This window comes from Rattus rattus, chromosome 2 (genome assembly GCF_011064425.1).
Source record: "Rattus rattus isolate New Zealand chromosome 2, Rrattus_CSIRO_v1, whole genome shotgun sequence".
Lineage (NCBI taxonomy): Eukaryota > Metazoa > Chordata > Mammalia > Rodentia > Muridae > Rattus > Rattus rattus.
In genome coordinates, this window is record NC_046155.1 from 197,468,235 (window position 1) to 197,491,102 (window position 22,868).

The window sequence follows — 22,868 nt, forward strand, 5'->3', positions numbered from 1 at the left end:
ATCTCACTGCCGTAGCTTTATATCTTAACTGGGGAGGTCTAGCTCCTTGCAGCATCTTTCTCTTCACATTCAGAGTGTCTTGCTGCAAACCATGCAGGACACTCCTCGGCACCATGGCTGCCTTTGTGGCCTAGGGAAAAGCCTTTGTCATGAGGAGTCTCACTGAAAAGCAAGCCTCGCTCGTTTCTGCTGTTGCCATTGTCCAGCTGTCCCTCTCAGCCACAGTCTTGATGTGTGTGATTTCAGTTACCTGAGGTCAACTGCACGTTAGCGATACTCAAGGGAAAATTCTAGAAACAAATGGTTCATACATTTTAAATAACCCTCGTGACTACAGGAAAAGAACTGACAGGATGAGTTCTCTCTGCTCTCTCCCCTCAGGATCTCTGTCAAGCCCTAGAGTCCCTTAGCAGCACAGTTACCGCTTTCTCGGCCAGTGCCCAGAAGGTGGTAAACAGAGAGTCCTCCACCCAGGAGACTGCGGCCCTACAGCAGCAGTATGAGGAGATGCTACACAAAGCCAAAGAGAGACAGAAGGCACTGGAGGACCTGCTGGCCCACTGGCAGAGGTGAGCAGCTCTTGGCTTACTCTCCATGGTGGATGGGAGATTGCATAGGAACCGTTCTCTAGGTCAGTGGTTCTCAATCTTCCTAAGGCTGAGACCCTTTAACACACTTCCTCATGTGATAACACCCTCAACCATAAAATCACTTTCGTTGCTACTTCCTAACTATAGTTTAGCTACTGTTATGAATCATAATGTCATAGTATAAATATTTTTTGAGATCAAGGTTTTCCAAGGGGTCATGACCCACAGGTTGAAAACTGCTGCTCTAAGTGGTGGGAAGTAATCACTCTAGATATAAGACGAGTGAATTTGCATGTCTACTATGAGGTATCATTGAGGCATAGACCGGAGAGTAGAGAGGAAGCATGTGTATCTTTATATATTCTACAGATATGAGAACGTGTGCGAGGGTTACCATGCAAAGGAATGAAGTTTATCACTTTGACATGCAGGAATTCCACAGCCAGTGTACATCACTTGTGACAGATCATGTTGGACTTGCTGACCTGGAGATTTTGTCTTCTAGTGTCTTAGTTGAAATCATACGATTTTTCTCTCTGTTTTGTTAGGTTGGAGAAGGGACTGTCACCCTTCCTGACCTGGCTGGAGCGATGTGAAGCCATAGCACGCTCACCAGAAAAGGACATTGCTGCAGACAGGGTCAAAGTAGACAGTGAACTGCAGTTAATACAGGCAAGTTCAAGGAGGGTGAGGACGGAAATGGGATGGTCTCGTGTGCTTGCATTTTAAAGGTAATTTATTGATTAAACTCTTTAACTCCCTTAATTAAATTTAACCATTCGGAAACCATCCTTCGCCATCAAGATGCACTGAAACGAAGAGAGCACTCTGGACTAAAGACACAATAGCAATGGGAACTTCGTGGCGACCTTTGTCCATGGTGGCTTAGAGAATTCTATAGCACTGTGTAGCATCTGAGTATCATTCAGCTGAATGTCGCTGGCATCCAGGAGAGTGGGGAGACGCAGAAATGATAGATAAGCTATATCTATGGCTGCAAGTATAATAGCTCTTCCTTTGAACATATGAGATTTTTTTTTAAATTAAGTGGTTTTTTATTTTGTAAGAAATACTAGAATGTAGAAAGAAATCAAGGTGACTGTTGCATTCAAGAATGACAGGAAAAAAAGACGAAGGCCCAGTGGGAAGACAGAAAAATGATGTGGCTAAAAACATCCTTCAGAATTTTCTAAACTTAAATTAAAAAACCACTTTTATTATTGAAGCTGCAGACAGTATGAATTATTTTGGTTTATTAATAACGTGTTTAGAGGATGCTAGCTGCGCCAGAAAAGTCAACAGGCAAACTTGTTTCTAAAGAGAAATTGATTGTATGGTAGATACAAGCTTGGCTTTCTCCACCACTCTTCAGTGTAACTAGAAAACAAAGCAGGAGCCTGCTAGTTTTATGTTGTTTCTAGAAGTCTTACCCAGAAGACTCTTAGCGTCTGAACCTACTGCTCACCTTCTGGCTTCTTTCTCCATGACTTTGGGAGGATGCTGTGTCTTTCCCTCCTCTAACTTATGATGCTTAAGTGTTCTTCATCTTCCCTAAAAGAGCTTTCCAGAAAGCCCGGGATTGCCCTAGTGACAAGGGGGTCACGACTCAGGTTCTTTTACATGTGTGGAAAGGTAGTTTCAGAAAGAGAGGCACCTACCCACTCTCTGCTTCTGTGAGGCTTGCGTTGGTCTCCTTGTTCCTCCTTCTGTTCATTGAATGAAGCAGAAGATATTGACTGGGTACCTGCCGTGAGCCAGGTGCCACGTGGAATAATGACACTGTACACATGAACAAGGTTTAGGCAGTGAGAGAACGAAGAGAGAACACACACCTCTATCATAGGGTCTGAACACTGCACTGTCAGTCGAGTCTCCTCTGGACTGAGGCCTGACTACATTGTTCATATCCAGCTCACCTCCTGGCCTTGCTTCCCAAATGTCTTCTCTCAGTGTCCTCCCTAGCATTGACCCAACTCTGCCTGGGAGTCTTCCTTGCGATCATAGGCGGGTACTCCATCCCTTCCTGCCCCTGCAGAATTGTTTGCATCCTGTGTGGGACCTCGAGAGGAAGCAAAAAAAAAAAACCAACTTAATGAGTCTTCACTACCATGAAATGTCATCTCATTTGCGACCATTTTAACTGCTGTCACCTTTGTCCTTTCTCTTGTTAGTAAGAGCTAAAGGTTTTATGTGGCCTTGAAAACCCCAAGAAGCTCATTGCCTAATTCATCAAAAATAAAAATAAAGTCGATGTATTATGTAGAAATAAAATGAACAGCTCTTAAGTTCTTCTGTCTGGGCTAAGAAAGTCTCTAAACAGAGCAACACCATATTCCCAGTGTTTGGAATAGCATCTTGACTTACAGTGGAAGTACAGTGTTCTCTTTTGCAGTAGATTTTCCTTGATTCTCTTTGTCTACTCAATGTGAGAAAAACTCACAGCTCCAAATTTGCCTGGCCCAATACCCAAACACTGAAAACTCCTACAGGCCTTACTATTATTTAAAAACATGTGTCAAAGGTGATCTAGAGCCAATGATAAAGCCAAGCGACAAGTCTCTCTGACCTTTTCCATGCAAAGCCAGCCTCCAGCGGTCCTCTGGGTCAGTCCTGTTAGACTGAGGCCTATCTTGCACTCTATTCTTCAGGCCCTGCAAAATGAAGTCGTGTCCCAGGCCTCGCTCTACAGCAATCTTCTTCAGCTGAAGGAAGCTCTCTTCTCAGCGGCCTCCAAAGAGGATGTGGCGATGATGAAGCTGCAGTTGGAACAGCTGGATGAACGCTGGGGAGACTTACCGCAGATAATCAGCAAAAGGTTAGTTCTTCACAGAAGGGCTTCTAATAATGCCCCTTTGACTACAAGAGTGAATGGTGTGTTTTGAACTTATTTAATGTGGCTGTTCAGGACTCATTCTGGAAGAGATAACACCTACTTCATCATATATTTGAATCCAGGCTTCATATTGATCCATGACATCCATCAGAAGAGAACAGGAGTTATCTATTCCAACAAATTACATCTGGCTATCACCCTTAGTGTGGGCAGTGGGGAGGTATGGGGTTGGGGTGTTCTGGAAGCTGGGCAAAGAAGGAAGGCTTTAGACTGAGCTGAGTGGGACAGGCACATGAAGATACTGCACAGCATGTGGTGATGACGCTGTTGGATCAATGGGCACGACTCAGATGTGGTTGATGGGTGACTTGGTGGGGAAGCTCAGAGAAGGAACAAGCCATCACAGTGGACAGGTGGACAGTGGTTCACTGAGACCAGGAAAACCATGAGAAAGGCAGAGCATGTTGGCTTTGAGTGTACTCAGAGGTCTGGCTTGTCTGTGTATAACTGTTTTACTTTGCTCAGGAAATAAGTTCCTTCCCCAAAGTGTAGCAGGAACTGCTCTGTTCATGGCCACTGAAAGACCCGCTCTCCCCAACAGGATGCTCTTCCTCCAGTCTGTGCTGGCCGAGCACAGGCAGTTCGATGAACTGCTGTTTTCCTTCTCTGTCTGGATTAAGCAGTTTCTCAGTGAATTGCAAATGACTTCAGAGATAAATTTAAGGGACCATCAAGTGGCTCTTACCCGACACAAGGTAAAATGGATTCTTTCAAGATGGCAAATAGATGCATTTAGAAAAGAGTTTGTCGCCTTTCACTGACCCGGGTAGATCTTATTTGCTCAACCTGTGATCTAAGGACCTGAAAAGATGGGGCGGACTACAGTCTAATGCTGTAGACAGCCTTGCTTCAGTTTCTGTGTACTTTTACACTCGAATGTAACAAAGGCAAAGAGCCAAGGAAGGTTGTGACGAGAAACATGCAAATAAAGATCAATAAGCACATACTAAATATTAACAGAGTAACCCTTTCCCAGAACTTTCTCAGGACAGACAAACTTAAACACAATTGCCTTGTGTGTAGCATAGATTGTTTCTCAGAAAGCAAGAAAGCAAGGCAGAAAGGCAATATCCAGATTCAGGGTACACTGACCAGATTGGGTTCTAGAGCGATGATCTGATATGCAACAAGAATAAATAAATATAAATTTATTTATATAAATAAATAAATTGGGCCTTATATACATGTTTGTCACAGGAGGCACAAAGTCACTTCTAAAAACAACCCAGGGAACAAAATGCACCTGAGGTAAAAGGCCCTCTGTCGTTTTTTCCTGGCTCTCACAGGCCCCCGAAGACATTGCTCACCATGCATCGTCCTTTGAATGTGTTCTGACAAAAGTCTTTACTTCAAAGGGACAGCACACTTAAATACATACGTGACAATAATGTTGGCTTTTTTTTTATTTGTATGAAAGATGGCTTAATAATTGAACTTAGGGATCCAGCCAATGTGTTGGGTAGGTAAATCAAACAGATGAAAACCACTTTGGGTAAAGCAGGGTAACTCCAGAAAACAAACAAACAAAAAGCCACCCTGTAAGTTGTAGCACAAAATGTTAAGGATTTCCACTTTTGAGTTTTCCATTTTGTTTTGGTCCAAAAACCAAAGACACACAAATTCCAGTGTTTGAAAGACTCATTTCTTTTCATTTTTTACTCAGTATAAAAGTGGGTGTAGTCATGAATTATCAATATTCTTCTTACTCATAACCTATGAATCAAATCTATTGTGGCACTATTAAAATCCAAAATCAGATATTGATCAAGCATTGGAATGCTAGCGTTCCCTTACAGACTCTGTATAAAACTCTTAGTGTTTCTGAGTATTTATTCTATGCTGGCTCTGTGTCCTCTCTGTGAAAGGAAAAGTAAACCTCCAGTCTTCAGCACAGGAGACAGTTTTACAGCGTAAAGCAATGATTCTCCACCTGCAGGTCAGGACCCTGCAGGTCACGGAAATCAAATGACTCTTTCACAGGGGTCGCATATCAGATATCCTGCATACCAGGTATTTATACAACAGTAGAAAAATGACAGTTATGAAGTAAAAATGAAAATAATTGTATGAGGGTCACCACAACATGAGGAACTATACTAGGTGTTGCAGCATTAGAAGGTTGAGAACCACCAGCTTAGAGGAAGGCACTGGTTGAAACCTGTGGCACTCCAAAGAGACTGAGATGCTATTTTATGAATAACTCAATTTCAAAGGGTTGGCTCTCAGGTTATTCACTGACCAGAACCAAAGGCTTTCAAGAAAATAACATCTCAAACGGACAGGGAGATTGGACCTACTTAGTGGGTTTTCAAGAGGAAAGTCTCTCAAGGACAAATGAGGGGTGTGGAGTGAGAAGTTGTTTAACTGCCAAACTGAGGACTATCTAAAGGAATCATGGTCAAGATTAAAACAGTAATGGTTTCTCTGCGGGGGGAGTAATGTTAACACTGATGAAAATCTTCTGCTGGATTTTTAACTATGGTTTGCTGTGAATTGGTCAAAAATCCTATACAGTTGTCTCAAATAAAACATAAATGAGAAAATAATTAGGTCAGAGTTGTGTTCTATAAGGTATACGTACATGAGCAAAATGGAAACACTTACAAATGTTTACAAAAGCTTCTACACTACAGATAACTGAAAGATACTTCATTTATTTTAATTATGTAAATATGTGTGCATATATGTGGGTTTATACATGTGAAACGCAGATGCCCACCGAGGCCTGGAAAGGGCATTGGGTGAGCCTTCAGGAAGGGCATGAATCACTTGTAACCACCGAGGCATCTCTCCCGCCTCTGTGGATGACTTCCAACAACTAAGCTACAAGCCGAGGAAACAGCTTGGTCAGTAAAATGTCACCCAGGCACAAGATCCAGAGTTTGATCTCCAGGATCGTGTAAAACACACAGACATGGTGGGTAGCATGTATTCATAATCCTAGCTCTGGGAAAGCAGTGATAAGTTGATCACTGAGGCATGCTAGCCAGCCTGTGTCACCAAATCGGACACCTTAAAGTTCATTGGCCACAAAGAGGAGAGCAATTGAAGGAGACACCCTTCATGTTGACCTCTAGGCTCGACATGCATGTCTGCACACATGCATGCCAAGACACATATGGATAAGTGCATACACACACGGAAATACAACTAACTAACTAACTAACTAACTAACTAACTAACTGCTAGGCTATCAATTGACTGCACTATCTGCAGTGAGATTGCAAACCTTTTTGTTTGTCTGTGCTAACTGTAGTGTGCCTGAGATTCAGAGCCTCTCTTCCCTTCCAGGACCATGCCACAGAAATAGAGAAGAAAAGAGGGGAAGTAAAGCATCTTCAAGGTCACTTAGCACAGCTGAGGAGTCTGGGTAGAGCTGAGGACCTTCACCCACTGCAGAGCAAGGCGGACGACTGCTTCCAGCTCTTTGAAGAGGCCAGTCAGGTAGTGGAGAGGCGGAAGCTGGCTCTGACCCAGCTAGCAGAATTCCTCCAGAGGCATGCCTCTGTGTCTACTCTTCTGCATCAGCTCAGGCAAACAGTGGAAGGCACCAAAAGCATGAGTAAGAAGCAGTCTGACTCCCTCAAAAAGGACCTTCATGATGCTATTCAGGACGTGAAGACATTAGAATGCAGTGCTATTGGTCTGGATGGCACCCTGACCAAAGCCCAGTGCCACCTGAGAAGTGGCAGCCCCGAGCACAGGACGTCCTGCAGAGCCGCCACCGAGCAGCTCTCTTTAGAAGTAGAGAGGATCCAGAACCTTCTGGGGACCAAGCAGAGTGAGGCGGATGCCCTGCTGGTATTGAAAGAAGCATTCCAGGAGCAGAAAGAAGAGCTGCTGAGAAGCATTGAAGACATCGAAGAGAGGACTGACAGGGAGCGGCTAAAAGAGCCCACCCGCCAAGCTCTGCAGCATAGGTCAGAAAGCTGATGGATGCTGGTCTCTGCTGCTTGTTCTGAAGTTCATTTTCCTGCAAAGCTTTAATGGTGCCCTATGTGGGCAACTTTGCATTCTCTCTGCTCTGTCTCTTTGTGTGTGTGTGTCTCTGCCATCCCAGGGATGTACACACTCCTCCCCATCTCTCTCTCTCTCTCTCTCCTCTCTCTCTCTCTCTCTCTCTCTCTCTCTCTAGATAAATGTGCACTTGGAAATTGTTAAAATTTCTTTGATTTCCCTAAGGACCTTCCTAGGGACAGTGTATGGACACTCTGAGACCTTACCTACACAAGAGCCCATACATCCTAGTATCTATTATCTTATTATTGCAAGCAATTTCTTACTATCAAGAATGCAGGCAGAAGGGTTGGAGAGATGATGGCTCAGCAGTTAAGACCATGTGCTGATCTTGCAGAGGAGTGAGGGTTGACTCTTAGCACCCACATGATGCCGTACAACCATTTATAACTTTAACTCCATATTGAGGGAATGTGACAAACTCTTCTTGCCTCTCTGGGCACCAGACATACACATCCATCCATCCAAGTACTTACACATACACATAAAATAAAAATAAATCTTAAAAAAACATAAGGAATATAGGTAAAAATCCTAGAAATGCGTGGTTCTGATGATAAAGGGATCAGAGAATTCCTCCCTGAAGAGGTAGGTAAGGAGTGCTTTGGTCAGGACTGGCAAGCTTATCGTTTGAGAGTGACCAATGGTAGAGCTGAGGCAGTGGATGGAATGGTTCTCCCTTGCAAAGAGTCCAGAAGAGAGACAGGTGGTCACCTGACGTCTGTGTTCATTACTTAAGGGGAAGTCAGTGAGCTTGGCAAAATGGTTCTCAGCACTGACTTTAATCCTTTGCCTGGAGGAAGCAGGAGGCAGGCAAGAGGCTTTGAACGAAGATGGAGATTTTCCAGGGGTGTTCAATGCTAAGGCAAAAGAGCTGGAAACCAGCTCCCTTAGTAGATTTGAAAGTGATCTTCATTCACTACTGTAACCTCCACTACAAACTTTCTTTTTCTTGGTGAATAAAGCCTTGTTCCTGTTGAAGAGATTGAAGCCAGTCTTAGGCTTTGAAAGCAGAGAAACTCTGAAGTGTGCCTTCACCTGGGTCAACAGTTGATGCAAATTATTGTCTCTGCCAAGACAACTGTCCTTTGTGCAGCTCTAATCAGAACCAGCCAGGAAGCAAAGCCAGGAATGTGGTTTTCATCAGAAATACAGAAGGCACCTTATCATATCATTTGGCATAAATATGTATCAGAATGGTTTAAAAATAAATTAGTAAGAAGGAATAAGGTTTGAGAAAGTAAAACTAACCTTCAAAGTAAAGAAAGAAAATATTTCCCGTAGCACATCTAGGGAGTTACCAGAAGCATTATTAGTGGAAAATAGCATACCTCTCTCAGTTCAGGCCAAGCAGACAGGGCTGTGTGTGTGTGTGTGTGTGTGTGTGTGTGTGTGTGTGTGTGTGTGTGTGTGTGTTTATGTGTGTAGGTTGGGGGTTGATATTCTCAAACTGCTGCAAATGAAGGCCCAAATTGGGCTCCAGAACCCTGTTGGTCTCTAATCCACTAAAAAGCATTTCTGGGTTTACCCAGTCTTGGCTATATGGAAGCCCCCCTATCCTGTAAGCACTTCATACCTACATGCGCAAGGTGTGGAGAAGGGGAACATCCGCCTGCTGCCACTTTGTGAGAAGATGGGTGAGGGCATAGAATGCATGTGTGCACTCTACAGCACAGCACCAGAATGCATGGATGAGATGAGCCAGTGGCCTTCTGAATGGTCACATATTATACATGGGTAGGCACATATATTAGGGGGCATGAAATCAGGATTGCTCTCTCACACTAATGTTTTATTAAAGGCGGTAACTTGGGTTTTTCATAAAGCTTTAGTAGAGCTCTTTTGATTTTAAATGAAACAACTTTGGTGCTAAAGTATAATTATATATAATATTAATATAATTATATAGGGATCCTAGAGCTTAGAAAAATTTTCTATGATAATGCAGAAGATAAAAGAATCCACTTACTTAGCCAATAGCACTAGCCTTCTTTGAGAACTCTTGTACTAAAAAAAAAAAAAAAGGCAAGATAAAATTTCAATTAAAGGTTGAAAACAAGGGTGATTTTCAATATTTTCTGAGGTGTAGTCATTTTGCACAATGACTTTGTTATCACTTGATACGTACTAGTTTGATTGTTGTGTCGAAAGTTAGCCTGGCTGTGTTAATGTCTGCTCCGTGAGCTCATAGAGTTAGAGAGAGGAAGTATTGGTCAACGGCTTCGGGAAATTGACACTAAACCAGCATTTGAATTTCCAGGTTGAGAGTGTTCAACCAGCTCGAGGATGAACTAAACTCCCATGAGCATGAGCTGTGCTGGCTGAAAGACAAAGCAAAACAAATTGCCCAGAAGGATGTTGCGCTTGCGCCTGAAGTGGATAGGGAGATAAACCGCTTAGAGGCGACCTGGGACGACACTAAGAGGCTGATTCATGAAAAGTGAGTTGGAAGCCTCTTGATTCTGCTGTCAGAGTTTCCTACTCAATTCATGCTGCTGCTGTGAATGGCCTGTTGCTTTCTGAGCATGTGATCAACAGCCTGATGGCCTTTTATCGCTGTAGGTATTTCAGGTCCTGCTAGGAAATCAAAACTTTACTCCTTCAGAAATTAAAAGTTATGTTAAAGTTCTCTTCGGATGAAGTTAATGTTTAAAACGAATTATTAAAACAAGAGTGCCATTGCAAGATGCTACAATGAGAATTTTAAACTTTACTTTTGTTATATTACCTTTAGTTGAGTTAGTTATACTTTCATTTCTTATTGCCCATTTTACTGTAAAGTTCTCTCCTTTCCCCCTAAGGAATTCTATGGCAAATGCATTTGGTGTTCTCATTATTGAGTTTCACAGTGTCAGTTCTAACAATGTCTCAGAGAACCCCCTCATTCTCATCTTCTCATCCTGGCTCCCCTCCCCTCCCCTCCTCCTCCTCCTCTCCTCCCTCCTCCTCCCCCTCCCCTCCTCTCCTCTCCTCCCCTCCCCCTCCCTTCCCCTCCCTTCCCCTCGCTCTCCTCCCCCTCCCTTCCCCTCTCCTCTCCCCCTCCCTCCTCCTCTCCCTCCCTCCCCTCCTCCTCTCCTCCTCTCCCTCCCCTCCTCCCCTCCCCTCTCCTCCTCTCCCCTCCTCCTTCTCTCCCCTTCTCTCTCCTCTCCCTCTCTCTCCCTCTCTCTCTCTCCTCTCTCTCTCTCTCTCTCCAGGAACTGTCCTGGCAACCTTGGACCACTTCGCATCTGTCCTTTCATTTCTTCCCCACATAGGTTTGCATATAATAGATTTGTCATTGGGTGTGAATAGTTCGGTTTTTAAATATGTAGCTGCAAATTCCATTGATTGGATGTACCCCAGGCAATATAATCATTTGTTGATGATCAAATGATGTATTTCTAGTGTAGATCATTACATATTGACTATCTATAAATATTCACATTTCTGTTTTTTGTTTGTTTTTGTTTTGTTTTGTCTTTACCTAAGTGTGGCTGCTTGGTAAGCTTTTGCTTAAATGTATAAGAGACTGATAAGTAATTTCAACAAAGTATCTACACCAGGTAGTGAAATCTCTAGAAGATATACATTGTTTCTCATTCTTACCACTGTCAAGTTTTACACATGTAATTGATTGATTGGTTACCTTCTAACAGACATATAGAGAGAGGTACCTCAGATTTTAATTTGTATTTGCCTGGTTAATGAAAATAGGGGTATAATTCTTTTTAGCTATCTCTATGTTTCTTCTTTAATGAAATATTTACTGAAATTGCTTAGTTTTTTGGTTTGGTTTAGTTTGCTTTGAGACAGAGTTTCTCTATGTAGTCCTGGCTGTCCTGAATCTGGATCCACAGACCAGGCTAACCTCAAACTCACAGAGCTTCCCTTGTCTCTGCTTCCAGAGGGCTGACATTAAAGGGATGTGTGTTACCTCTCAGAAATCAGCTAGCTTTTGTTGATGTTTTTCTTACAACTGTATAATCCCAAAGATAATTTCTACATAATTTTATAGGAAATTGACAATTCAAAATGTTTTATGTTAAAAACATAGAGCCTAAAGTAGTTAGTAATTTTGTGAAAAGGCATGTCTGGGAAGATACCTCAGTGGGTAAAGTGTTGGCTTTCCAAGTATGAAGACCTGAATTAGCCCAGCACCCACATAAAACAGAGGGTGTGCCTTCAACCTCAGCACTGGGAGGTGGAGGCAGAAGGACTCCTTAAGCTTGCTTGACAGCCAGATTAGATGAAATGGCATGCTCTGGGTTCACTGACAGAGCCTGATCCAAAAAATAATGTAGAGATGGATTAGAAAAATATCCAAGGTTGACATCTGGCCATCACAGGTATACACATATATATGCACACATACACACACAAACAAGAACACATAGCTATCATCTGTTTTTTATCTTTTAAAAAGGAATTGTAGGACTTACCTGGGTCCCTTATTGTTTAAACTGATGAAGGATTAAATAGAGCTGGAGAACAAGTAAGATGGAGAAATGAATCATTCACTCACAGTCAATGCACTTTTTTTTTTTTTTTTGGTTTTTTTTTTCGGGGCTGGGGACCGAACCCAGGGCCTTGGGCTTCCTAGGCAAGCGCTCTACTGCTGAGCTAAATCCCCAACCCCAGTCAATGCACTTTTGACAATGTTGCAAGGCATCTCCATGGAGAGGTTCTTTTCAGTGAAGGATGCTGGGACATTTGGACACTCATTTGCATACATTTAAAGAAGGGAGCCTCAGACCTCTTCACAGCACATACAAAGGCCTTTGAAGCAAAACTGGGAATGGCTTGTATCATGACTTTTAACATAGGTTTTTAACTTAACCACATCACTGAAACATTGTTTTGTTTCATGTGCTAGTGGCTTCTTTCTCCCCACTTCCTCTCTACTTATGACATAAATAAATAAATAAATAAATAAATAAATAAATAAGAAAACCATCTTAAAACTTGAAATATTTGGGTGGCACATGTAAGACCGAGTTTGAGAGCAGACTGGATTTAAATTAAGCAGTACTGACATCAGTGGGGAGACCATGGTTGGTATCCATGCCCATCTCTGAACGCAACTGTGCAATGATAGATTAAGTCTAATCCAAAGGAGCTCAATCCCTCTCCTGATGCGTGGCAACTGAGATATTTCCTTACTCGTTACAGCCAGGGCCAGTGCTGTGGACTTATTGACTTAGTAAGAGAATATCAGAACCTGAAGTCAGCAGTGTGTAAAGTTCTGGAAGATGCTAGCCACGTCGTTGAGATGAGAGCTACCATAAAGGACCAGGAGGACCTTAAGTGGGCTTTTTCCAAGGTAAAATGCAAGCGCATTTGTTTAAGTAGTCTAGCATGCTTGCCCATACATTTTACTCTTCAAGCGATTGTCTCTCTGCAAAGTTGTCCCTGTTTGTACATTTAGATGTGGATGATTTCTGTTAATGGTTCAATTCTTTTTTTGTAATACTATATCCTAAATTTTTAATTCAAGAAAATTATACATAAATATACATAATAAATGCCTTTATATGTGTATATATATGAATATATATGTATATATAGGTGTGTATACACACATATATATCATATGCATACATATACACATGCATATACAATCATTAGTTTCTGCCCATAGCTGAACAAATTACATGTCAAATGTTTTTGAACCCTTATCACTAGCTGTTTTACTAATTAAGGAAACATTTTTGTCCACAGCACGAAACTTCCAGGAATGAAATGAATTCTAAACAGAAAGAGTTGGATAGTTTTACTAGCAAAGGCAAACACTTGTTATCCGAGCTGAAAAAAATCCACAGTGGAGATTTCAGCCTGGTCAAGACAGACATGGAGAGCACCCTGGACAAATGGCTGGATGTAAGAGCGCCCCCTGGTGTCCGTGAGTGGCTTGCACACAGGTTCCTCAGCCAAACCAGTAGAGGAGTCACCAGACTTTGACTTTTTAGAGTCAACTCCAAAGGGAAGAAGACTAATGCTCACATAGTAGCTGGAGATAGTAAAAAGCTTCTGACAAAACTTACAGATTTCTGGAGTTCCATTTGATAACTTCAAGTATGACAAATTGCAATGTAGAATGTTCCCTTCTCAAAATGCTGGTTATGGATAAAATTGATAAGATTTATTCATATCTGATAGAAAATTAAATCACAACAAATAGTAATTTGCAGTATTGAGGTTGTAGTTTTGCAACCAAGAGCATCGAACTTGTAGTTTAAAGGTGTGGCTTTTAGTTTTTGGACCAGCATTCATCAATCAGTCTCATTAATTAATGAAATCTAATTAATGCCCATCCCTATATCACAGCATTACAAATAAAAGTACATATAGTTGTAATGACATTTTTGAGAATTTTGGAATTTTGGTTTTAGAAAAACAAAAATATTATATAAAAAAACAAAACTATTGTAAGAATGTGCTTTTGTTTTAATCCCAGGTATGGGATATGGGGCAGCTTCTGACTATCATTTGCCTCGTGCTCTATCAGAGGTGTGGTCTTGCTAGCTGCAGATAGTTTCTGCGATTGTGTGACATATGGAATTCTGGGAACTTTTCAGAGTGTGTAAAAATGACAATAGTCATGGTTGATGAAGAAATAAGAAGAAAAGAAATTAGATTCAGGGATCTCTTTCCTTTCCTTTCTCCCCTCGATCCTTCTTTTTCCCCTCTCCTATTTATGGCGAGGGGGTAGAAAGGGTGGAAAAAGAGGAGAGAAGGGTGAAAGAAAGAAGAACCCACAAAGTAGCAAAGACTGGATACATGGAGTGCTGCTCTGAAAATACAGGGCTGAGGGGATGGCTTAGAGGTTAAGAACATTGGCTGCTTTGGGAGAAGGCCCAGGTTTGATTCACAGCAACTACATAGCGGCTCACAGCCATCTGTAACCTTAGTCCCCTGTTCTGACCTCTGCAGGCACTGCACACGTATGGTCATATACATACAAGCAGGCAAAACACCCACACACATACAATAAGTTTAAAAACGGAAATAAAATAAATACAAAGTCACCCTGCAGAGACCTCATTCTCATAGACTCTCATGTAGTGTGTGACACCTCTGTCCGTTCTGGCCTACCCTTTGTCATTATGTAATTAGCTATGCAGCTTGCAAATGAGAAGTGAGTGTCTCAGATGCAAACAACCCTCCCATCGATGGATATAGTCTGAGTGATAGTTAGCATTTAAGGTGCACTAATTAATTTACAATAACTATTTTAAAACGTCTTCTGTCAGGATATATTTCGTCTTATCGAGAAAGCCTTTGTGGGGGAGTGAGGGTTCCAGAACCTCATAGTTTGATGACCCAGCTCCTATTTTCTTTCCCAGGTATCAGAAAGAATTGACGAAAACATGGACAGGCTGAGAGTGAGCCTGTCCACCTGGGACGACGTTCTATCAAGTAGAGATGAGATTGAAGGCTGGTCCAACAGCTCTCTCCCACAGCTGGCGGAAAACATCAGTGACCTGAACAACAGTCTCAGAGCTGAAGAATTCCTGAAAGAACTGGAGGTAACTGACAATGTGTACATGTAGAGATTGGAGCACATCACTTTACAGAATGAGAAACAAGGGTATTTCTAAGTCCATTCTGCTTTTTAAAATGTATTAATTTCAATTTTTAAAACTTATTTATTCATTTTACATCCCAATAGAAGACCACCCTCCCAGTGCCTCCTCACATGGCTCCTCCCCTATCGTCCCTCCCTTTCTCCCGTGGGAGTTTCCCCAGGGTAACACCTGACCCTGGCACATTAAGTCACTGCAGAACTTGGCACATCCTCTCCCAGTGAGGCCAGACAAGACGGTTCAGTTACAGGAACTGACAGCTTCCACTCCAGTTGTTGGGGAACCCCCATAAAGACCAAGCTGCACATCTGCTACATATGTGTGTGGGGGCTTAGACCCAGCCCATGCTTCCTCTTTTGTTAGTGATTCAGTCTGGGAGCCCCCAATGGTCCAGGTCAGTTGACTCTGTTGGTCTTGTGGCATCACGATCTCCTTCCCATTCTGCTCTCCAAAGTCACCAATGAATAAGACAAAAGTCACCTAACTTCAGCCATTAATTTAAAACATCGATTAGGCTCTAGTTCATCAATTTTAAAAATTGTTTCATACTTGGCTCTGGTATTAGTGACCTTTCCATGGCTGTGTTAGAATGTGTGAACAGAAATCAGCTTTGGAGAGAAAGGGTTTGTTTAGGCTCACAGGTCCAAGAAGGATGCAGCACATCACAGCAGAGGCAGCATGGTGGCAGAAGGTGTGAGGGTGGCCGGCCACAGTTCATCTTTACACGGGAAGTAGACAGAGAAGTCAGACAGTAGGGCTAGAGTGTTAACTTCCCCATTAACATATTTCCTCCAGCAAGGCATCCTCTTAAAGCTTCCATGATCTTTCCACAAACAGTGCCAACAAATGGTCATCAAGTCTTCCAATATATAGCATTTGGGGACATTTTTCATTCAATCCATATCAAGGAACTTCAAACATTAATACAAAAAAATTTCATAAACTATCCATTTATTCTAATAATATGCTACCTTCCTTTGTGAAACCCAAATAGAAAATGGTTGTAACCTTTTGCACCTATTGTTCTTCATTCAGAACAAAACCATGTCTTTGACTGAGAACCTACATTGTGCTGTGGTTACATTTGGTGCCATGTTATACTTTATTTATGGCAATAGAAAGAAATTGCAGTTAGAAAGTGTGTGACCTTTTTAAACTGCCCTGGCTTATTTTAAACTATTTTCGATCCCGTGCACTGCACTGATTTTGAAACTCATTCATGGCTAGATTTTGGTGATTTGATACAACCTGAGTCAGCTGGGCCGAGGGCCCCTCCACTGAGGAATCGCTTCCGTCAGACTGGCCTCTGCAGCATTTCCTGATCAATGACATGCAGGAGGGGCTATCCCTGGACAGGTGGCTCTGTATGAACGAACAGGCTGTAGGGAACCAGTCAGCGAGCATCCTTCATCCATGCTTCTTGCCTCTTCTGCTTGAGTTTCTGCCCTCACTTCCCTCAGTGATAGATTTCCTCTCCATGTTGCTTTTGGTCATGGTGTTTATGACAGGTAAAGTATTTGCTGTGTATGCCTAAGGCCCTGATCTTAAAACCCCAGACTTCTCCCAAAGGCCTGTGAGTATGGTGGTCTGTCTATAATCATATCTCCAAGAACCAGTGGCCAGCCTGGATCCTGAGAGCATGCTGGCTAGTCAGACTAGCTAGACCAACAAATTCTAGGCATAGTGAGAGACCCTGCCTCTCTGTACAAGATGGAGAGTGATTGAGGAAGATACTCAGTGTTGACCTCTGTTCTTCACACATAGGTGCACAGAGCAACAGATAGTGCACACAATTTTAAAAATGTTCAGTGGCAATTAGGCCGTTACTAAAAATTAGAGAGCTATTTCAAAAGGTATGTAATTGACTGTCCTCTTGGTAAGGGAAGAACCTATTCCCTTTCTGTAGCCTGGTGCATGGCACATACAAAGACTCAGATGAATGTGGTTTGATTTAAGTGGACGGCCTGTGTTACCTAGCATCTCTAACTCAAATAGGTTGTGAGAGATTTTGTAATCTAGTTTCAATTTCGATGACTTCAGAACTCAAGAAAACTATTCAGACTAAACATCCAGACATAATGAAGAATCCCAAGGTCTTTTTAGTTACCGTGCTGGAGTCATGTGGCAGGCTCATACAAAGTAGTTGTTAGGAATTGTGTAAGTCAACATTCAACACAATCATTTTTTTTTTTAAGAAAAAGAAAAACGTGAGCTGGAGAGTTGGCATGGTGCTTAAAAGCATTGGCTGCTCTTCCGGAGAACCTGGGTTCAAGTCCCATTATCCACATGGTGGCCCACAATTTTCTGTAACAGTTCCAGAGGAACTGACCCCCTCTTCTGGCCTCTATAGGAACAGTACATGCTCATGGTGTGCAGACAGACCTACATGCAGGCAAAACCCCATAATATAAAATACTAAACAAACAACAACTCAGTTGTCTGGCTGGAGCCATGGCTTAGTGGTAAGCATATACTTTGCTCTTGCAGAGGACCCATGTTGGTAGGTTCACAGCAACGTGTACCTCCAGGAGGATCAAATGCTTCTGACTTCCACAGGTCCCTGCATTTATGTGCACATAGACGAATATACAAACAAGCACACATGCACACTCATGCACATGTTTGTGCACACAATAAAAATGTGTACACATACACACAATTTTAAAAGTAAAATAAATCTTTTAAAAAAATAGTTGTAGGGCTTAGTCAGAGATGACTCTGGCTAAGCCTACCTGAGACTTTTATAGAGGACGTGGGTTCAGTCCCCAGCACCAACATAGCATCTCACAACCATTTGTGCCTGCAGCTCCTGGGGATCAAATGCTAGCCTGAATGGACACTAGACATGCATACACAGCACATACATACAAGCAGGCAAAACACTCAAATATATTTTTAAGAGCGTAATTGTAACTAAACTTACAGTTAAATCCTATTGCAAACAAAATTAATGAATGGTCAAAATTTATCATCTTTGCCAGGTGTGATGGCAGACCAAACCTTTGATTACAGCCTTTGAGAGGCTGAGACAGAGAGATGGCTACAAGTTTGAGGCTGGCTTAGTCACACAGCAAGACCATGTCTCAAAAACATCATCGTCTATTAATACTTATCACACTCAATAACATGCTGTAAGCCTTTGGACTCATGATGTCTGTAACATCTGCAGCAGACACCGGGCATGCCATGAAATGCGGTGCCATTCTACCGTGTGCCTTCCTGCTCCACAGAGATGGTGACAACATACTTAGAGCCTGCACTAGTGGTAAATACTGCAGCATGGGTTTTTGTAGGACAGGAAATAACCAAATCAGCCTTCTCTTGCTGACTGTAGAAACTACTGCCTGTGTCCCTCAAGCCCTTATTCAGTGTGGCAAGGTTGAGTTTCCCTGAGATAGGCTTTCTGTTGCTGACCATGTGACATGCCAGGGAGTAGATCAGTGTGCTGGAGCCAACCTAGTACCCTGTCCTTCCTGCTGCTGGGCCTTTCTTCCCACCATACTTGAAATGAGTGCAGCTCAGTAGGAGAGTTCTCTAACTGCCTGGCTGTTTCTGTAAAAGGTCTCTAGGCCTGGCAGTGAATTGTTTTCTGAGCTTAGGTTATTGGAGACTGTGTTCACAAAGCACTAAGTTCTGTCATTCAAGCTGAGGGGGCTCTTTTATTGAATATTCCTTTGCAGCTCAAAACTGTGCAGTTTATGAGTCTCTTTGCTCACTGATGATTCTTGGTTTGTATGTTAACTGTTGACGTGAAGAATGGGAAGTAACATATCAGATGCCAAAAGTATTTCTGCTCAAGGTCCTGTAAAATTGATTTGAAGTGTGTCTTCTGTGTACTGCTGACAGTATTTCTATAACTGGGCAGTCCTGAGGCATTTGTATAGCATGCTTCTGTAAGGCTTTAATGTTGCCATAGTAACCGGTAATAACACTGCTAATGAAGAAATAACAGCCTGGTGGACATCGTTACTGACTCAACACTCTTGGTTAGTGTTTCATTTTTTCCGGGGATCTTTTTCTCCAATAAAAGAGGGTGGGGAAGAAAGAAATTCCCACATCTCCCCTCTTATTCAGAGTGAACTTAAATGGTAACATTTTCCACACTTGTGAAAAAGTAGAAGAGATTTTCTAAAGACTGCTTAACACTTGCATCCTGACAGCTCTCAGTGTGAGAGGCCAAGCGTAGCCAGTCGGTCTTTGGACTACTGATATCTTTTCCCTGTCTTTGCTTTCATAGTCTGAAGTTAAAAACAAAGCCTTAAAATTGGAAGAATTGCATTCCAAAATCAACAACCTTAAAGAACTAACGAAAAACCCAGAAACACCAACAGAACTTCAGGTGAGTGTGAAGTCAGATGATTTTTCTAATAAATACCAATCTGTTACATCCTCACTCAAAATACAAGATGTATGTGCATGTGTGTACCTCTCTCTCTCTCTCTCTCTCTCTCTCTCTCTCTCTCTCTTTCTGTGTGTGTGTGTGTGTGTGTGTGTGTCTATATTACCATAATTCCTGGATTCCTGGCAAACGTGAATTTTTTCACATATAGGGGGTTAAACATTAACATCAATAGAATTCAGTGTGCCAATATTTATGGTACATTTACAATTCAAGCATTATTATGTTATTATAAGAGTAGTTTTCCCTATTGAATTTTGGGTGCAGTATCAACCTGAATGTTTCTTGGTACACTTGGTACAAGAATAGACCCCCCCTTAATAAATATGTGGTCTTACTAATAATATGTTAATTCATTTAGTAACTGGGCCTGAGGACAGGGTCAGGACTGCCAAAGACCCTTCATAGCCCTGCAGATGATCCCAGTCCCAAGAACTATGAGGCAGGTCGGTGGGATCTGGGTTGGCCAGGGAACCTGGGCTACTCTAGTGTCTGAGCCCTAGATGCACCCAGTGTGGTAAGACCCAATGTGGCTGACAGCCTCGATAGCTCCTTCCTAACATCTCTGGAATACCTTTACCTATGGGGGGGGTAAGTTTCTGGATTATTCTCTCTTCTTATACCATTGCCATGGACTTTCTCTTTAACTGACTAGCCATGTTTGGCCCTGATCTCAGACATGTATGGGAATGTTGGGCATTTCACCCAAAGCAAAGGAAATGACATTCCTATTTACAGTGGGAATAAAAGGGGATGGCAATTACTGTCACATATATTTGGAACCTTGGCTATTGCAGAGTGAGGATTTAGCAAGGATTTGGGGTGCGAGCTACTATTGTTCTGAATCTCTCCTCTTTCTCTCTACTTGTGCCATCCCACCCCAAGGGGGTCTGGTGATTGTCTTAATTGTCCTCAAGTATCAGGAAAAAGCTTCCTGCCACACCACTTAGAGTGCAGCATAATTTGTCCCTTGCAGCTGGCAGCCACCAGTCTCTGGTTTCTCAACCCTGCCAGGCAGGCTGGCTGACTTCTGATGTTTTTGCCAAAGAGTTAAAGGCTTTGTGTGGGTGGCCAGCATCTCAGCAGCAGTCCTGGGGGTTTGGGGGAGGGGGAGTGTGTGCCAGCATATAAGCTCAACCCAAAAGTTATGGTTGAAGGAAGAGACCACCCTTAGCCACAGTGCAAGGGCAGCTGGTTTGTCTAAGAAGGCGTTTCAGGGAATGAACCAAGAGATGCTTTGGCCTGAGAAAGGAGAGAATAAAGAGGCAGGAGAGAGTATACTTTATACTCAAGCTCATCTAGGGATCTTCAGCTGGAGGATTTCAGCAGTACGGGCATCCTCAGGAGAAAAGACCCACAGACCAAGAGAAGCAGGGGCTGTGAGAGGCAGCTCACGCTCATCCAGGGGTCTTCAGTTCAGAATGGCTCTCCCGCCCCCGCCCCTCCCCTACAGGCCTGTGGGACTTCCAGCTGTGCCAAGCAGGGAGAGAAGCACACAGCAGAGCAAGAAGAAAAGACTCTCTTAGCTCCTTGCTCCCAGCTGCTCTGAGCTAGGAGTTAAAAAAATACAACAAACCTTTATGTTTGCTTATTTTCCCAAATAGCACAGATCTTTGAGTTGTGAAATTAAAGCCATTTTTTAGTTTGGAGTTCTTATAAGTAAGTCCCTTTATTAACTCAGGATACACACACACACACACACACACACACACACACACACACACACACACACACACACAAATCAACTTTCCTGAAATAACTCCTCCCAGGAGTAGAAAACAAACATCTTAAAGGATTAAATTGCTTCATCCTTAAATCCTGTGGTGGGTTTCCTCCAATCAGAGTCGAATCCAGGCAGGCCCGTGTGCATCTTCCTTGTGGAGAATTAACAGCAGACTTTCAGTCCAGTTTTTCTTTGACGATGTGATCTTCTCTTCCCTGGAACCTCCATCGAAACCACACTCATCGGACAGAAGGCTTAGCTGTGACTCTGTTCTTTTCCTTTATTCACTATGGTTGGCAGCCCACACTCCCTGGCTTCCCGTCCTGGGAAAAGCTATTAGTATTGGAGCAGCTTCCATGGTGAGCCTAATGTGTTCTTGATGGAGTTACTCATAAACAGAATTCCTAGCCGGTGAGTGTGCTTTCCGTCCTCCCAAATTTTCACGAAATTGAGCTTTATATTTAGTTTATAGAAGCAGACTTAAGGCAGAAGCTGGAACATGCTAAAGAAATTACCGAGGAGGCAAAGGGAACCCTGAAGGATTTCACGGCTCAGAATACCCAAGTGGAGAGATTTGTCAAGGACATCACAGCGTGGCTGGTCAATGTGGAGGAATCATTGACCAGATGTGCCCAAACCGAGACTTGTGAAGGGCTGAAAAAAGTCAAGGTAGGTCAAAAACTAGCTTTCATTGTTTCCGCCTGAAATCTATATTCCTTTCTGTAAAAGGGTGAAGCCTATGGAAATCCTGTTTGACTTCGTATTAGTTTTTTAAAGAATTATTTATTTTATGTGTATGAGTACACTATAGCTGTCTCCAGACACACCAGAAGAGGGATCTCATTACAGATGGTTGGGAGCCACCATGTGGTTGCTGGGAATTGAACTCAGGACCTCTGGAAGAGCAGTCAGTGCTCTTAACTTCTGAGCCATCTCTCCAGCCTGACTTTGTATCAATTTTCAAGCTTGAACCTCAAATAGTTTTTCATTGCTTAACTATCTTTGTCTTTAATTTGAACATGCTCATCTGTAGAACTCTGATTTTTTTTTTAATGAGGAAATCATCCTATCTTCTCTTTATGTTAACAGATGATAATTCCACTCAACTGTTTGTAAAGAGTATGCATTTCAACATTGTTCTTTTGGAAAGATCTCCCCTTCCTCTCCCCTTCCTCTCCCCCCTCCCCCTCCTCTCCCCTCCCTCTCCCCTCCCTCCCCCCCTCTCCCCCCCTCTCCCCTCCCTCTCCCCTCCCTCTCCCCCCTCCCTCTCCCCTCCCTCTCCCTCTCCCTCTGTGTGTGTGTGTGTGTGTGTGCGTGCGCACGCGCGCACCCATGTAAGCTACTGAGTCCATTTAGTATTGATCATATATACACACATTTAGGGATGACCACCTGAGACTGGATAACCTATTTAGGAAGCTGTCCCCAGAGAAGATTGATTCTCCCTCTCTTAGCAGCCATTGATTTCCTGTAGCTCTTTGTTTAGGCATGAGGCCTTGTGAGATTCCTTCCATCCATGCTGAGATGTTAACTGCTATTGTACATATCTTGTTTAGGTGATAAGATTTCATAGGTACAGATCTTTACCATATATAGAAGGTGATTTTCAATCCAACCTACAAGTAGACACAACTGAGGAGACTCGAACGTTATTAATTTCAGACCTTAAAAACATACCAGGTGA

At 42.7% G+C, this 22,868-nt stretch overlaps 1 protein-coding gene across 1 annotated transcript in view; it reads left to right on the forward strand.

The window, feature by feature from the left end:
• Positions 1–22,868, forward strand: part of LOC116892878 (nesprin-1) — a 103,620-nt gene that overhangs the window by 6,512 nt on the left and 74,240 nt on the right. Inside the window, exons 4-14 of the mRNA XM_032894788.1 lie at positions 382–569; positions 1,139–1,262; positions 3,239–3,405; positions 4,025–4,178; positions 6,775–7,403; positions 9,761–9,940; positions 12,649–12,799; positions 13,198–13,356; positions 14,823–15,005; positions 19,300–19,401; positions 21,650–21,853. Of these exons, the coding sequence (XP_032750679.1) occupies positions 382–569; positions 1,139–1,262; positions 3,239–3,405; positions 4,025–4,178; positions 6,775–7,403; positions 9,761–9,940; positions 12,649–12,799; positions 13,198–13,356; positions 14,823–15,005; positions 19,300–19,401; positions 21,650–21,853 (2,241 nt within the window). The remainder of the gene's footprint in view (positions 1–381; positions 570–1,138; positions 1,263–3,238; positions 3,406–4,024; positions 4,179–6,774; positions 7,404–9,760; positions 9,941–12,648; positions 12,800–13,197; positions 13,357–14,822; positions 15,006–19,299; positions 19,402–21,649; positions 21,854–22,868) is intronic.